General features: G+C 56.2%; 1 protein-coding gene across 1 annotated transcript in view; it reads right to left on the minus strand.

The window, feature by feature from the left end:
- The window catches only part of CALN1 (calneuron 1), a 146,232-nt gene that overhangs the window by 104,105 nt on the left and 26,209 nt on the right, over positions 1-15,918 (minus strand). Inside the window, exon 2 of the mRNA XM_040082682.2 lies at positions 4,892-5,086. Coding sequence (XP_039938616.1) covers positions 4,892-5,013 — 122 coding nt within the window. The 5' untranslated portion in view covers positions 5,014-5,086. The remainder of the gene's footprint in view (positions 1-4,891; positions 5,087-15,918) is intronic.

Raw genomic sequence — 15,918 nt, forward strand, 5'->3', positions numbered from 1 at the left:
GAGCCCCCCGGATCCAGCAGCACCAGCTGGGTGTCCAAGGGGAGGCAGGGCCAGCTGGGCTATGGCTCCGGGAGAGCTCCCTGGCTCCAAAAGATCCCTTTTAGCCAAATGTGAGGTCTGGAGGGCCAAACTTCGAGGTCCCTCAGAGAAGAAAGTCCTCGATGGGATTAAAGAGCTTTGCTTCGTTAGGGATGACCCTCTGGAATGAAAACCCCAGGAAATCGGGCAGGCCTTTAGAGAGGGGACATCTGCAATCCTTCCTTCCTTCCCCAGAGTGCTGGCAGGGGGCTCTGCCCACTCCAGTTTGGAGTGTCCTGGGCAACAGCCACTGTCCTCCTCCCCAGGGAGGGCTCAGGAGCCTTTCCCAGCCTGATGGCTCCCACGAGTGGGAGAGGTTTTCCAACTCACAGCCTACATTTTCGGTGTTGCTTCATTCCACCCCTTTTTTTCTGACGAAACACTTGGTGGAATGAGTACAATTGCTCCCTAGCCTGGATTTTCATGTTTTAATGGTGCTTAATTATTCCAGGAGAAACTTTTATTTTTCCTTTTCCTCTACCTCGCTTCTGCACTCGATGCTTTCTCCTGGAGTTTAATTAGCACATTTCAGAAGGGAATATAGAGATTAAATCACTGCTGGGCGAGCTCTGCTCCAGGATTGATGATCCTTGGGCACAGCTTTTATTGGAGCTGCCGGCTCAGGCTATGGATTTGTAACCCACTGAGCTGGGGACACAGCTCAGGCTGCCAGCCTTTGTCCCCTCCTGCAGCCCTGGAAGGATGGGTGAGGGTGCAGGGGGTGATGTGAGGGTGGAGAGGCCCTGACACAGAGCAGCTGTGGCTGTCTCAGCCCTGGCAGTGTCCAAGGCCAGGTTGGATGAGGCTTGGAGCGCCCTGGGATAGGGGAAGGTGTTCCCATGGCAGGGGTGGCACCGGGTCCCTTTGAGGTCCCTTCCAACTCGGACCATCCTGGGGTTCATGCGGGGCAGAAAGGGGCACCCTGCAGCCTGCGGGCCCCAAGGAGGGCACCCCCCAACACAGCAGCAGGGCTGGCACCTCAGCACCTCCAGCCCCACCATCTGCTGGGATCCCAGGGCTCATTCCAGCCTCTCCCGGGGCCTGGGGCTGGCTGCAAACATCAGATGTAGGCACAGGTTTGGCACCGGGCCAGCCCCTTTCCTGCTGCCTCAAATGCCAGCGTTTTGATTCAAGCTCATCTGCAAATGCTAAAAAAGCTGCAGCTTTGCAACAGAGTCCACCCTGGCGGAGCTCACTGAGAGGAGAACTCGAGGGAGGGGGAAAATCCCAAACCAAGAGCTCCTTTAATGGTGTCATCTCGCCCAGCTCAAGGTACAGACATGCAGTGACACCCACAGAGATCTTTGCCCAGCTGAGACCCCAAGCACTCGTGGCTTCCTCGGGGCCAGAGAACGTTCCGTGGACGGGGATTTTTGCTTGCACCCCTTGCAGGAAAGGCTCCTCATCCCGGGAGCTCGTGTGAGGGGCGTTATCCCAAAAAACTCCCAGCAATGCCCACGTGGGAGAGAACAGCAGCTCGTGTTCGTGCTGCTGGGCAGGCTGGATTTCCTCTCGTTATTCCGAGCAGCTCTGGCGCAGAGTGGAGCAGAACTGGATAAGGTTTCACCCTTCAGAGCCCACAAAACCCAGCTGAGCGGCTGCACAGGGCGAGGAGCCCCAGCCCAGCCCCAAACCCACGATGGATCTCAGCAGCCAGGCCTGGGGACTGAGCGTTTTGTTTTGCTCTTCGAAAGATAGCCCTGTAATTTAGTGACTCATCCATTCTCCAGCCTTTGTTGCTTTTCATTTTCAACATCTTTAAGCTGTTTGTGGAGAATATGCTTATTTTTAGACTTCCCATCAGGGAGAGGCATCTGAGCTGGTTCTGAGGGAAGAGCTCCATTGAGACTTTGGTGTCTGGGGTGTTAATGGGCAAATTTCCTGCTGGGGAGAGATCTTCCCTTTCCTCACTGGACTGGGAGCAGGCAGGGATAGTCAGGCTGTGCCCTGTGAGGTCTCTCGGGGTGCACCAAGCTCTGAGCTCCTGGAGGGAGGAGGATGGATGAAAGGAAAACTAACAAATGTTGGGGCGTCCGGAACAAATGGGGGCCCTGGGATCTCAAATCATCCTTCTGAAACCTGCAAATCTCCGTCCATGGCCCAGAAATTCTCTGTCCCATGGTAGTAGGAAGGGCAAAAGGGGAGAGCAGCCCTCAACCAAGAGCCAACCCCCATTTATCTCCACTGCAGCAAATCATGAGGAGTATTTCTGCTTAATTCGGTTGTTTGGGGTTTTTTTAAAGCAATGTTTTTATTTGAAAAAGAAGTCGATTTTTTTTTTTTTTCCCCAGAAAATTGACAAAAATTGCTTTTTGAGTTAATGAATAGGTTTGGGGTTGGGTTGGTTTGTGAAGTCTGACACCTCCTCATTTTGGTTTGCAGCTCCAAATTCTTGTGGGGAGCTTTAAAATGAAAGGAAATTTCAAAATGAAAATTGGCTCTGTAGCACTCCGAGCCAGGCATCTGATCAGAAAAAAAGAGCGCCCAATCCTGCCTGCTTCTTTTTTCCTTTTTTCTTTTTTCTTTTTTTTTATTTTTATTTAATTAAGTCAATGGAGAACGGAAAGGCTCCAAATGAAAACCACACTGGCCCCAAACGTCTCCAAGGCTCCAGATGTGAATTCCTGCACCTTCTGCTGGCGAGCACGGCCTGGCTGTCCTCCAGCACTCGGGGCACAGCCCCTGCTCAGGAGGGAGAGCGGAGACCCAGGGACGTTCCTGGAAAAGATCAGGGGGTGGCTCCAGTCCATCCCTGGAATGTGGGATCATCCAGACCCGAGCTGAGCTCGCAGGGCACATCCCACCGGCTCTGCTTTGCCCCACGGAGGCATTTGGGCTCTGCCATCCCGTGCCACCCCCTGTCCCCACGTGTCCCTCGGTGCCACAAACTGGGCTCAGCACAGCCCCAGAGGCGCTGCCAGGGACCTGCTCCCTCAGCCAGCCCCGGGCAGGGCTCCTCGGCCGGCTCCAGGGAGATTTTCCAGGTCCTGTTTGCAATTCCGCTGAGAGCCGCAGTCCTAATGGATGGCTGGCAGTGCTCCATGGCTCCTGGCTGTCCCCTCCCAGGTGCCACTGGCAGGGCAGGGCCGTTCTGCTCTGCATTCCCCAGCAGCAGCCCCAGGAGCAGCTCTGGCTGTGCTGCACCTCCTGACACAGACACAGCACCAAAGCTGCTCAGCCATGAGCCCGGAGCTCTCTGCTCTGCCATCCCCACCCCACGGCCCCGTGCTGGCACAGGGGGCTCCCCTGGAGGGGCTGCAACCACCTCCCACCCTCGTGTTCCCAGGGTTCTGCACCCTCTCTTTCCATTTCCTTAAATCATGGGATCAGAGAATGCCGGAATAGGCTGGGTTGGAAGGACCTTAAATCCCATCCAGTGCCACCCCTGCCATGGCAGGGACACCTCCCACTGTCCCAGGCTGCTCCAAGCCCCAGTGTCCAGCCTGGCCTTGGGCACTGCCAGGGATCCAGGGGCAGCCACAGCTGCTCTGGGCACCCTGTGCCAGGGCCTGCCCACCCTCACAGGGAACAATTCCTGCCCAATCTCCCATCCAACCTCTGGCAGTTAAACCCATTCCCTGTGTCCTGGCACTCCATGCTAAACTCAAGGATGTTTTGGTTTTTTTGTTGTTGTTGCATCTAAAACTTCCCATGAACCACAGGGAAACCTGCAGGGGGGCTTTGGGGTGAACCCCAGAAGGGCACTGATGGAGCAGTTGGGGAGCTGAAGCACAGGAGAGCTGGATTTCCTGGCCAGGGGCTCAGGGAACACAAGGCAGGAGGGCCAGTGTGCCCAGGCTGGGGGGGACAGTGACAATAGGACGGGTTTATTCCATTATTTCCTGGGCCAGATGCCCCAGCTGTCCATCCACCACCTGAGCCATCAGCTGGGAGCACCTGTCCCAGGAGAGAGCCCTTTTCCAGGGCCTCAGCAGGACCACTGGAGACAATCTGGCTGAGTTCATCACTGAGTGCTTGGGCCCAGAGATGCAGTGGCTTAACAGAAAATCTCACTGTATTTTTTTTTTTTTTTTTTTCAATGAAAGCTTTTCTGCAGTAGATTCAACACAGAAAAACCCTGCTCAGTCCGTGGATTGCAGTGCAGCTATGAGCCAAATACACGGTGAAAAGGAGATAAACACCGTGTCCTCCTGCATGGCCACAGGAGACAAATTCCCCGTTTAGAAAGCCAGTAAAAACATATTTCTTTTAGAACAACTGCATTCATGGCACATTGTTTCTCGGAGAAAAATATGTTAGTGACTTTGAACTCCTTCAATGCCATCCAGAACATATTTTTTTCCCCCCAAAGTGTCTCAAAAGTAGCAAAAAATACGAAAGAATTAATGACTGTTAACAGCTGAAACAGATGGTCTGCTGTGAGTCCCCGCAGCCTCGTGCAACTGTGAGTCAAGCCATTTTTCAAAATGGTGAAGAAAGAAAAGTAATAAAATAAAATTTAAAAAAAAAAAAAAATCCATTTCCAAGGCTACCAGGCTTCCAAAATTCCACTCGGACTTCCCAGGCACGAGGCAGCAGGAAAAGAAGGGGCTGGCTCGGTTCGGACCCACCTTTGGCTCCAGCCCAGAGTCCCTTTGCCCGCACGGGAGATGCTGCGGGCTCCTGCGCGCTCGGCAGCGCCTGGGGCGGGGTTGCGCTCCGGGCTTGGAAGCGGGCTCCCTCCGCGCCGCGCCGTTCCCCGCACACGCGGGGTCCCCACGCCCACCCCGGGGAGCAGCAGCGTCCCTCCCTCCCTCCCTCCCTCCCTCCCTCGCACCGCCGGGAGGGGATCGCAGACGGGAAAAGCACTTGCCAGGAGGGGAACTCTGGTTGCCTGCTCCGCTGCGGCGGCTCCTCCTTCTCGCCGGGAGATTCATCCCCGCGGCCACCTTCATGCTTGGGCTGCCCCCGTGCCGGCTCCTGGATCAGCCCCATCAGGCAGGCGAATCGGCGGGGCCCGGGCGCTGGGCGAGCTCATCATGGGGCCGGGCGAGCCCGGAGCGCGACTCTGCGGGCGAGGAGCGACACAAACTTCAGCGCACGCACGGCGAAGGCTTTATCATTTATTTAAAAGCCCGGCTCTCAATAATTCATGCCCGGGGGAGCCGAGACAACGATGCGGCACGGAGCGGCCGCATCTGGAGCAGATGTTCGGTTCCCAAGAAAAGCGGGGGGCTTGGCGGGGAACGCGCAATGCCGCGGGGACGGTGCGCTCTGGGACACAGCCCCGCTCCGCCCGGGCCGCCGGCCGGGAGCTCGCGTGTTGGCAGCGCGGAGCTGGCACGGAGCAGAGGGAAGCGCCGGGGCTGCGAGAGCTCAGAACAGGGAGGGCTCAGACCCGCAGCTTCCACAGGCGTTCCTTGGAAGCGCCGGGGAGATGCTGGAAAGGCTCCTCCACACATCCACACGGGCTTCCCTGAGGCCCCCGGCCTGGAGCCCGTTGCCGGGGTGCCAGGCTGGATCCCGGTGCCAGCCTGGAGCCCGCTGCCGGGGTGCCAGGCTGGATCCCAGTGCCAGGGGTGCTGGGCTGGATCCCAGTGCCAGAGGTGCCAGCCTGGAGCCCACTGCCAGAGGAGCCAGGTTGGATCCCAGTGCCAGAGGTGCCAGCCTGGAGCCCAGTGCCAGGGGTGCCAGGCTGGATCCCAGTGCCAGAGGTGCCAGCCTGGAGCCCAGTGCCAGGGGTGCCAGCCTGGAGCCCAGTGCCAGGGGTGCCAGGCTGGATCCCAGTGCCAGAGGTGCCAGCCTGGAGCCCAGTGCCAGGGGTGCCAGCCTGGAGCCCAGTGCCAGGGGTGCCAGGCTGGATCCCAGTGCCAGAGGTGCCAGCCTGGAGCCCAGTGCCAGGGGTGCCAGGCTGGATCCTAGTGCCAGGGGTGCCAGGCTGGATCCCAGTGCCAGGGGTGCCAGGCTGGATCCTAGTGCCAGGGGTGCCAGGCTGGATCCTGCTGCCAGGGGTGCCAGGCTGGAGCCCAGTGCCAGAGGTGTCAGGCTGGATCCCAGTGCCAGGGGTGCCAGCCTGGAGCCCAGTGCCAGAGGTGCCAGGCTGGAGCCTGCTGCCAGCGGTGCCAGCCCGGAGCGCCTCGCTCAGTCCCTGCGGCGGCCGCACCTCTGTGCCAGGGGGTGGCACCGGCAGGAGCTGATCCCAGCCCGCTCTCCCGGGATGTGCCGGGACAAGAGGAGGCGTCGCGGCCACCCGCGCACCTTTCATTGCCAGGCGTCCCTGCAGGGCACCGCAGGGACCCCCAGGGTGTCCCCTCGGCGAGCGCCACCTCTCCAGCGGTGACACGCAAACCCTCCAAGCCTGGCCGTGCCCTCTGTGCCGTGTCCCCCCGGGCCCTGCGGCCACTGCCACCCCACAGCCAGAGCTGTCCTTCCTCTCTGCGGCCAGGACGGGCCAGCCTGGCCGTGCCAGGGCCCCCTCGAGGCTCGGACCGGGCTGCTCCCCGTCCCCACTCCTTTTGGGACATCTCCCGTGAGGCGATGAGCATTTGAACAATGCTCACAGGCACGTGCTGTGTTTTAGGGACCGTCCTGTGCAGGAGTCGTCCTCGATCCTTGCGGATCCTTGCCGCTCCACGAACGGCTGACCCTTCAGCCAGGCTCTCGCCATGACCTATCAGACACTTCATTCCTCGCCCTTTGCCCGCCCCGGTGCCCGCGGGTGCCCCGTTGGTGCCCGTCGTTATCCTTCCTGACACGGCGCCGTGCCAGCCGCGCCCCGGCTGTCCCCTCCCTGCTGTCCCCTGCCCATCTGTCACTCGCCAGCTGGCCTCGCACTCCCTTTCCGTGGAAAGAGACTTGGAAGCAACAATTTCTTTGCCTGCAATTGCACAACACCTCAAGCACATGAGCTCTGACCCAGACCTCCAAGGTGTATTATTATTAATTATAATTGTGAATTATAATTATTAATTATAATTATTATTATTACTGCCAGCACTGTTATCCCATCCCTCTGAGGACACCTTCTTGATACAGCCCTTCTGTTTTGGGATACTTCTTTTATCTCTGTGATTTGCAACACCTCCTCTGATATCTGAGCTCCACTCTTGGGGTAATACAAACTTGGAGATGACTTTCAGCGCAAATTTTCTTCCTAAAAAGACATTTTCTTCTTGCTCCTCTTCCTAAACATGAACCTTGCACTTTACCCTGCCAGCCAACTACTTAATGCCAGTAACAAATGGACTTTCCTCCTCCCTAGATAATGACTGATCTTGCAGATTGGATAATGAAATAAGTAATGCCATTAGCAGCCCATTAATCAGTGGTGAGCAGTGAATAACACCGACTGCTCCTGAAGGACAAGGGAAGAGGAACTGGGCAGAAATGGGGAAACCACCCAAAATCCACTCCCCTGCTCCCCACACGTTTCTTTTTTACTGCCGAGTTGCCAACAATCAATTTTTTGCCTGGGTGATCCAGCCTTGTGACAGCCTGTCCAGATTAGTATCTGCGCTCGAGAGATTCCCTGCGCCTCCTCAATCCTGCTGAATTCCACACTCAGCAGGAAGCCGCTTCCTTCGTTTCTGTCCCTGCCTCGTGCGGGATGTGAAAAAAGGGGGAGGAAGCCAGGAGGGCCCATCCCTGCGGCGCCATGAAGGATGCTGGTGGCGGAACACGGCCGCAGCTGCCGCAGGACCCGTCCCCGTGTGTTCCTCGGTGTCCCCAGCGTTCCCCGAGGAACGGGAGCGGTGCTGAACAGAGGCTCCCCACTGCCCTGCCGGCGGCTGAGAAACAGGAGGTGCTGGAGCGGATGAGAAATGAACATCTGAGCAGCCACCGCTGGGAGGGAGAAGCCAGGGCTCCTCCTGGAGCGCAGCGGCTCCTCCTGGAGCGCAGCGTCCCCGTGCCTCTGATTCCCTCTGTGTTATCTCCACCCACACAGAATGTGGCCCCCCTGGGCCCCCGGTGTCCAATCCCCACCCAGACACAGCTCTCCAGGGACTGCTCAGCTGTTTCACGCGGCTGCTGACAGCTCCCCTCCATCTTCCAATCCCAGGATCACTGAGCTTGGAAAAGATCTCCAGGATAAAGCTCAAGCTGTGCCCCATCCCCACCTTGTCCCCAGCCCAGAGCACTGAGTGCCACGTCCAGAGCTCTTCTGGGCACCTCCAGGGGTGGGGAATCCAAACCTCCCTGGGCAGCCCCCGGCTGTCCCCTCCTGTCAGGGAGTTGTGCAGAGACACAAGGTTCCCCCTGAGCCTCCTTTTCTCCAGGCTGAGCCCCTTTCCAGCTCCCTCAGCTGCTCCTGGGGCTGCAGACCCTTCCCAGCTCCGTTCCCTTCCCTGGATGCGTTTCAGCCCCTCAGGCTCTTCCTTGGAGGAGCCCAGAAATGCACACAGGAGTGGAGGTGCCTAATCCTCAAGGCGTGGCCTCAATCTTTATGCCAGGTGCCACGGCAGGGGTTTTAGGAAGAGCTCCGTCGTGGGTAAACACCACCCTGAACTGCTGCGGACCTTTCCCCAGGAGCGCTCACTCTGGGAGAGAGGAAGATCAGCAAAAACAACCCTAAAAAAATAAAAATTATCAAAGAGAAGACTGGACGAAACCCTTTTTAACCCCCTAAGCCGCCTCCTCTGTCCTCTCCTCCAGCCCATCTCGCAGCACCCCAGCGAGGCTGTGAGCACCTCGGTGGCCGCTGTGTCGCCGAAAGGGTTAATCGGGGAGGCATTTTCCGCCCAGCCCCCTCGCTGGCCCAGCACTGCGAGCTCCTGGCCCTGGGCTCCCTCTCCTCCTCCTCCTCGCTCTCCGTGCCAGGGGAAGGACGGAGCCAGCGCCGGGGGTGACTCACGGAGCCGCGCTCGTGTCGCCACATCCCCCGTGGCATTCGGGTGACACTCGTGCTCCAAAACGTGCTGCTGGGAGAGGCAGGAGGGGCACAAAGACAGGCCCGGAGCAGAGGTGGGGCTGGGTGCACCCCGGGGGTGACAGCGCTTTCTTTTCTCTCCGCTGGCAGGTAATCAGTTCTGCTCGGAAGAGGAGAAACCCAGCTCCAAGGAAAAAGAAGGGTCCTCACATCACTTCTTCCATCAGGCTGACACCTCTTCAACTCGGGGAATTTAACATCTGTTACATAATTCAGGGACCGTGTGGTTATTTTCCAGGCTTATTAATAGCCCAAACCCCACAGCTGAAATGGAAATGAGCAGCTGCTCCAGACTTCACCTCTGGAGAAGGGGCTGGGGGCAGGTAGCGGGGCTGGCTGGGGCTCAGGGCTCCCTCACGCCACAGCTCCTCCTGACGAGCCAGAAAGGACAAGGCTTGGACTGATGCTGAGACAGCTGCATTCCCACATCTCCCCCAGTGCTCCTTTCACATCTCATTTTTCTTTCCAGGAGAGGCAGGGGATGGTGGAGAGGATCACTGATATGAGGGAGGGCAGGGGAAGTGCAGGGAGGAGGGGAGGGAGACCGTGGATCATTGTACCCTTCATCCCAAAACACTTCCATTCACAGGTCGCTTCCAAGGTGTCCAGCGGGGCTTGCAGGGGTTTCCACGCCAGGATTTAATCCTGAGTGCCTGAGCTGCCCTCCCACTTGAGGAACAGGCTGGAGGAAGGCTCTTGGCCCCTGCACACAAGGTAGGAAGGTTGTGGCTCTTCTCCTGCGGGGATGAAGGGCAGTTCCACGAGCGCTCCTCTCCACACCACGATGGTGCCTTGGATGCTCCCTGACGTTTCCAGGCGGGATTCGGGCTGGGCAATAGCTAAAGGTGAGGCTGTGGCTGGGACATACAGGTGTGTGCAGGATATTCCTGAGACACACAGCCCACAGCTCACATCAGGCAAAGGGAGAGGCAAAGCCCCCCAGCCGCCTCCAGCCCATCCAGGGATCCATTCACAGATCATACAAACGATCTCCTCACTCTCCTGATGGTCTCCTAGCAGAACCCAAAGTTCATCTTGATTCAGTCCCAAATCCCTCTGTGTCTTCAATCCAGCACAGAAAACCCAAACCCCACAAAGGATGGGGACTGGTGAGAACCTCTTCATTTCCTGGTGGTCAGTAAAAGCCAGGGAGATCTGCCCAGAAGGGACAACGTCACCAGAGCCCAGTGGTGTCCAGGGAAGAGGAGGAGGTGGCCCTGGTGCCCTGGGCAGCTCTGAGCCACCCTGGCTGCAGCCACTCGAGTGGGAGCAGGACACCTGTGCCCCAGGGCTGGGCAGGGACTGGGAACAGCAGAGAGCAGGGCTGCAACTTCAGTGCTCAGAAATCAGGAGCTGCTCCAGCTCCAGCTCCAGCTCCAGGAAATGCCTGAATGTCCCCAGGACAGAGTGCAGAGCTCACACATCTCATCCCACAGGGAAGAACAGGCAGGAATTTGGGGTTTCTCCCTGTCCAGTGAATAGCCAATGATGCACAGAGGGCAAGGCAGCAGCAGCAGGACACGAGGGACCCCCAAAAACACGCTGGGAGCTGGGAGGTGACTCCACTGCCAGGGAAAACCTCGGCTCCAGCCTTTGTTTCCAGAGGAGCAGGGAGCTGCCTTCAGGCAGCACATCCCAGCTTCTGCTCACTGCTGCACCAAAGCTGAGCCTTGGGACTGCAAACTGCAATTTCCACGTGGGCAAGAGCCACAAGACAGAGTGTGCCTGGAAGACCTGGGAAGGGGAGCATGGACAGGGCCTGGATCCGGGCTGGGATTGGGGTTTATCCAGGAATCTCCAGCCCCTGCTGCCTTGGTTGTTCCCCACCCAGGGGTGGGCTCAGCTCTCCACTCTCCCCACTGGAGAGCTTCCCATGCCATCTAAAATGACCTACTTAAAAAACATAAATAAGTGGACAATTCCTCTAAATCTGAAATCACCAAATCCAAATTGCCTCAGCCAATCCCAAACGGCTTCCTGACCCCAACTAGAAGGGATTATTTTGGGAGAGGAAAAGAGCTGTCAACTTCAGCAGAGTTTGACTGAGATTTTCTTTTTGCCCTCCCACTTTTTTCGTCCCCACCCAGCTGAAAGTTCACTCGTTTTTACTTTTACAGGCATATTTTCCCTGTTCACCAAGCCATGCTTATCTGACCTCCTGGATCTGTAATAATCATTTCTTATTCCTTCTCCTGTACCTGGGCTGATCCTCTAAGCTTTGCTGGAAGGATTTGGACAAAAATGCTATCTTTTACATCCTGGGATTCTTTCACAGGATCTTCCATTCCAGCTGCTATTTTTTGCCTTCATATCCTGTTCCCAAAATCTGCAGGATGGCAGTTCTGGGGTCAGTTTGACTTAAAAAATTACAATTTAACTGCAGCTTAAACAATTCAGCATATTAGCACAAATACAGAGCCACAGGATATTAGGGAAGGAGTGTGCAGAGTACCTAAAAGCTCTTGGAAATTTAGAAATCACCTAATTATGTCTGTTACCCAACAAGGGCTTCACACACTGCTCACTGTCTTTAGAAAAAGCAACTGGCAACATCAGAAAAATTATAAATCGACAATTCCGAGCGATTGACCTCCTGTTCCTATTGTGCGTGTGCCACGGAATGAAAGAAAAACAGGAAAGAGTCTTGCCAAGGTATGGGGAAGAAAAAAACAACGACAAAAATGAATGAGATTTTGTTGGCAGAACTCGCAAATTATTCCTGCTCCCTTTCACCCAACTTCCGTCACATAATTTGCCGTGTGCTGCAGCAAATTCCCTGGAAATGCTTCTGCTGCGAAGGTGGAAGCGGCAGTTTGTGCAGAGCAAGAGGCTCCTGTCCTCAAAGCCCCAGCCAGGAATGGAGCAGGAGCAAAGGAAGCCAGGAGAATTCGGGGTTCGGTCCAAAGGCAGCGGTGTGGCCGTAAGCCAGGCTCCAGCAGGTGTTGGTGAGGATGGCCAGGCTGCAGCGCCAGGGAGATCAGCGGGGAGAGGCAAAGAGCTGCCGGGACTCAGAGCCGCAGCCCCTGACAGCCAGGGAGCTGCAAACCAGCCTTTGGGCTCTGGGATGCTTGGCCTCCAGCAGGGCTCCAGCAGCACTTGGAGGGCACGGATGTGCTCGGCCGGACAAGGAGGCCTCTTCCATCCCAGCTCCACATCCTGCTCCTGGCTGCAGCATCAGCTCCTGCAGATTGCAGGGGAAGCCAAACTCGCCCCCGACTCGCGCTGCCACTCCTCGTGGTGGCACTGACCCTGCAGGAGAGAGCCCAGGCTGGAGTGTCGGGTCAGGGAGGGGCACAGGGGGACACAGGGGGACCTGCTCCATGGTGGGAATGACCAAAGCAGGGCCCAAGGGTGGCCCCAGTGCAGGGGGCCCTCCCCAAGGGGTCCTGCAGGCTCTGAGCTCTGTGTGCAGGGTGCTGGTGACGCTCAGGGGAAACGGGAGGAATTCCATCCAAGCTCCACCAAAAAAGCTCAGTCAGGAGCAGATGAAGACAAAGCTGCAGTGGAGGTGCAAGCAGGAGACAGGGTGGGAGCAAAAGGACCTCCAGGAGGCTGGGCTTAGATGGGCTCCGTGGGCAGGGTGTGGGTGGGACCAGGTGAGGACGCTCAGGACCTCACGGAATCATGGAATATCCACAGGGATCATCCAGTCCAGCCCCTGTCCCTGCACAGACACCCCAACAATCCCACCCTGGGCATCCCTGGGAGCTCCTGGAGCTGTGGCAGCCTCAGGCTGTGCCCATTCCCCGGGGAGCCTGGGCAGTGCCAGCACCCTCTGGGGGAAGAACCTTTCCCTGATCTGCAGCCTGACCCTGCCCTGGCCCAGCTCCAGCTGTCCCCTGGGTGCTGTCCCTGTCACACGGAGCAGAGATCAGTGCCTGCTCCTCCTCTTCCCATCATGAGGAAGTTGGGACTGGGATGAGTCTCCCCTCAGTCTCCTCTGCTCTAGCTGAACATTCCAAGTCTCCTCAGCTGCTCCTCTTCCCCTCAAGACCCTCCAGCTTCTTTGTGGCCTCCTTTGGATGCTTCCTAATGGGTTCATGGCTGTCCTAATGGATCCATGCCTTTCCAACACTGTGGTGCCCCAAACCTCACACAGTATGGGAGGTGAGGCTGGCCCAGCCCAGAGCAGGGCAGGACAATCCCCTCCTGGTGGCCCCAGGGCAGGGTCACTGCCCCCAGGGCTCTGACAGCACCGAGGCATGATCCCAGCCTTTGGGAACGCAGGAAGCACTGGGATCCAGATGTGGAACACCTAAAACCTTGTCACCTGTCCTGACATCTCAGAGTGCTCCTCTGCCAGTGGCCCAGTGGTGCAGAGCCACATTTGTGGAACCTCTGAGGCTGGAGAGAGCTCCAAGGCCGTCAGGTCTGACCTGTGCCCGATGCCCACCCTGTCCCCAGCCCAAGGCACCAAGTGCCAGGTGATTTAAACCATCCAGGCTGTTATGGCACAAAGCACTTGGTGCTCCTGTGGAAATCAGGAAGTGGTTTTCCCGGCTCAGGAAAGCAAATGTAAGGATTTGTGAGAAAAACAGACGCAGTCTCTTCACCTCAGTGTGCGCTCTGTGCCACTGACTGAAGTCACTGCACTGGAATTTACATGTTTTTCTCAAACAGGACTTGGCTGGCAGCTCCTGAGATCTCCAAAATTTTTCTATACTGCTGTTGTTTTTCAGCAGCACTTTGAGCTATTACTTATCAAAAGGGACCTAATTTCCCCAAATTAAATAAATACTCCGTAAAGTATGGGACGTATAAAATAAGTCCAATGCGCTTCCAAACATTCTGGGGTTTTGGTAAACAAAATCTATTCTGTATTTAAAATCTGTAGCTTTACCTCATGCAATACCACTGTGCAAAAGTTTTAATTTGATTATACATCTTACTACTAACTGCGCTCTTGTGTGTCCTCCTCTTTTCTCTCCTGTTCTACTTATTTACTTTGAAATAAAAGCCAATCATCGCTCATACAGCACTGCAATTTCCATCAGAATTCTTCTGCAAGCTGCTAGCAAAACATATTTAAGGCTGACCCCGACAACCATTCTCATTTTCCTTCAAACATTTCAATTATTACTTAATTTAGGCCAGCTTGAATAGTCCTGTCACCTCTAATTTGACCCGTGTCGCAGCAATGCAGGAGTGACTTCAAAATGAGAGGGGATTGAAATTGCCATCAATGAACAAGTGGTGGTGATTAAATATGACTTTATTCAATATTGGTGGGGCCAAAATTCAAATCCTGGGGTCAGTCCTGGGCCCCTCACTCTAGGAAAGACCTTGAGGGGCTGGAGCGTGTCCAGGGCAGGGAATGGAGCTGGGAAGGGTCTGGAGCCCCAGGAGCAGCTGAGGGATCTGGGAAAGGGGCTCAGCCTGGAGAAAAGGAGGCTCAGGAGGAACCTTGTGGCTCTGCACAACTCCCTGACAGGAGGGGACAGCCGGGGGGGTCGGGCTCTGCTCCCAGGGAACAGGGACAGGAGGAGAGGGAACGGCCTCAGCCTGGGCCAGGGGAGGCTCAGGGTGGATTTTGGGGAGTTTTTTTCCTGGAAAGGTGGTGCAGCCCTGGCACAGCTGCCCAGGGAGGAGGAGGAGGTGGCCCTGGTGCCCTGGGCAGCTCTGAGCCACCCTGGCTGCAGCCACTCGAGTGGGAGCAGGACACCTGTGCCCCAGGGCTGGGCAGGGACTGGGAACAGCAGAGAGCAGGGCTGCAACTTCAGTGCTCAGAAATCAGGAGCTGCTCCAGCTCCAGCTCCAGCTCCAGGAAATGCCTGAATGTCCCCAGGACAGAGTGCAGAGCTCACACATCTCATCCCACAGGGAAGAACAGGCAGGAATTTGGGGTTTCCCCCTGTCCAGTGAATAGCCAATGATGCACAGAGGGCAAGGCAGCAGCAGCAGGACACGAGGGACCCCCAAAGACACGCTGGGAGCTGGGAGGTGACTCCACTGCCAGGGAAAGCCTCGGCTCCAGCCTTTGTTTCCAGAGGAGCAGGGAGCTGCCTTCAGGCAGCACATCCCAGCTTCTGCTCACTTCTGGCTCCCCAGCCCTGGGGTTTAACAGATTTGGGGATGTGGCACTCGGGGACATGGGGCAGCGCTGGCCTCGGGAGTGCTGGGGAGCAATAAAGAACTGTTGGATGTAAAAACATCAACTCTGGAAGCAGAAAACAAACTGGCTCTGAAACGGCCAGGAGCAATCCGAGGTGTCAGAATTGCTCCTCTGACTGCAAATACAGATACACCATGTGCACACCTGACTAGATATATGTGTATTGTGGCAAATACGTAAATTTTATATCAATCATAAAAGGGTAAAAATGTACAAACACACAATATACTGATTGTTATATAATTTAAAAAAATTATATAACACATTAAAAATTGAGACGCTGCTTGAATAGAAATAAAAAAAAAGGAGAAGTTAAAGGATTAAAATAACTGCTTGAAACTCTCTGTTGCAAACCTGGAATAATCACAGACTGCCAAACCAACAAGAGGTAAAAGGAGAAATGATTGTGCAGCAACCCAGCAGAGCAGGAGCGTTAAAAGGCCCTGCTCAGAGTGTATCCAGGGAGGAAAGAGATCCCTGAGAGTGACAGATTGCTGGAACAGGAGCAGTGGGGCCAGCCAAAAAGGGGTCTGAGCAACAACTCGCTGAAGAGGTGAGACCAAAACCTGCTGAGAAGCAGGAGGGTGGGAATTCTGGCAGGGGATGTGGCTGATGGGTGAGCACCCAGCACAGCCCAGGAGAGACTGAAAGGGTGAGGGAATTGTCTGCATCCCTTTTCCTTCTGGAGGAGATGGGAAAAGGAGGCAGAAACAAAGGTGAACAGTCAGTTTTCATACTGGAAACAACTTCCCACTCCAGCCCCAGAGAGCCCTGTAAAATAGACCCACTCGGTTGCTGGGGAATTACCTGGGGACTGGAGGTGTGTGAGCGCAATGACAACTTTCATTAATGGCACAGAGCC

Source organism: Hirundo rustica, chromosome 19, assembly GCF_015227805.2.
Source record: "Hirundo rustica isolate bHirRus1 chromosome 19, bHirRus1.pri.v3, whole genome shotgun sequence".
In the NCBI taxonomy this organism is placed as follows: Eukaryota; Metazoa; Chordata; class Aves; order Passeriformes; family Hirundinidae; genus Hirundo; species Hirundo rustica.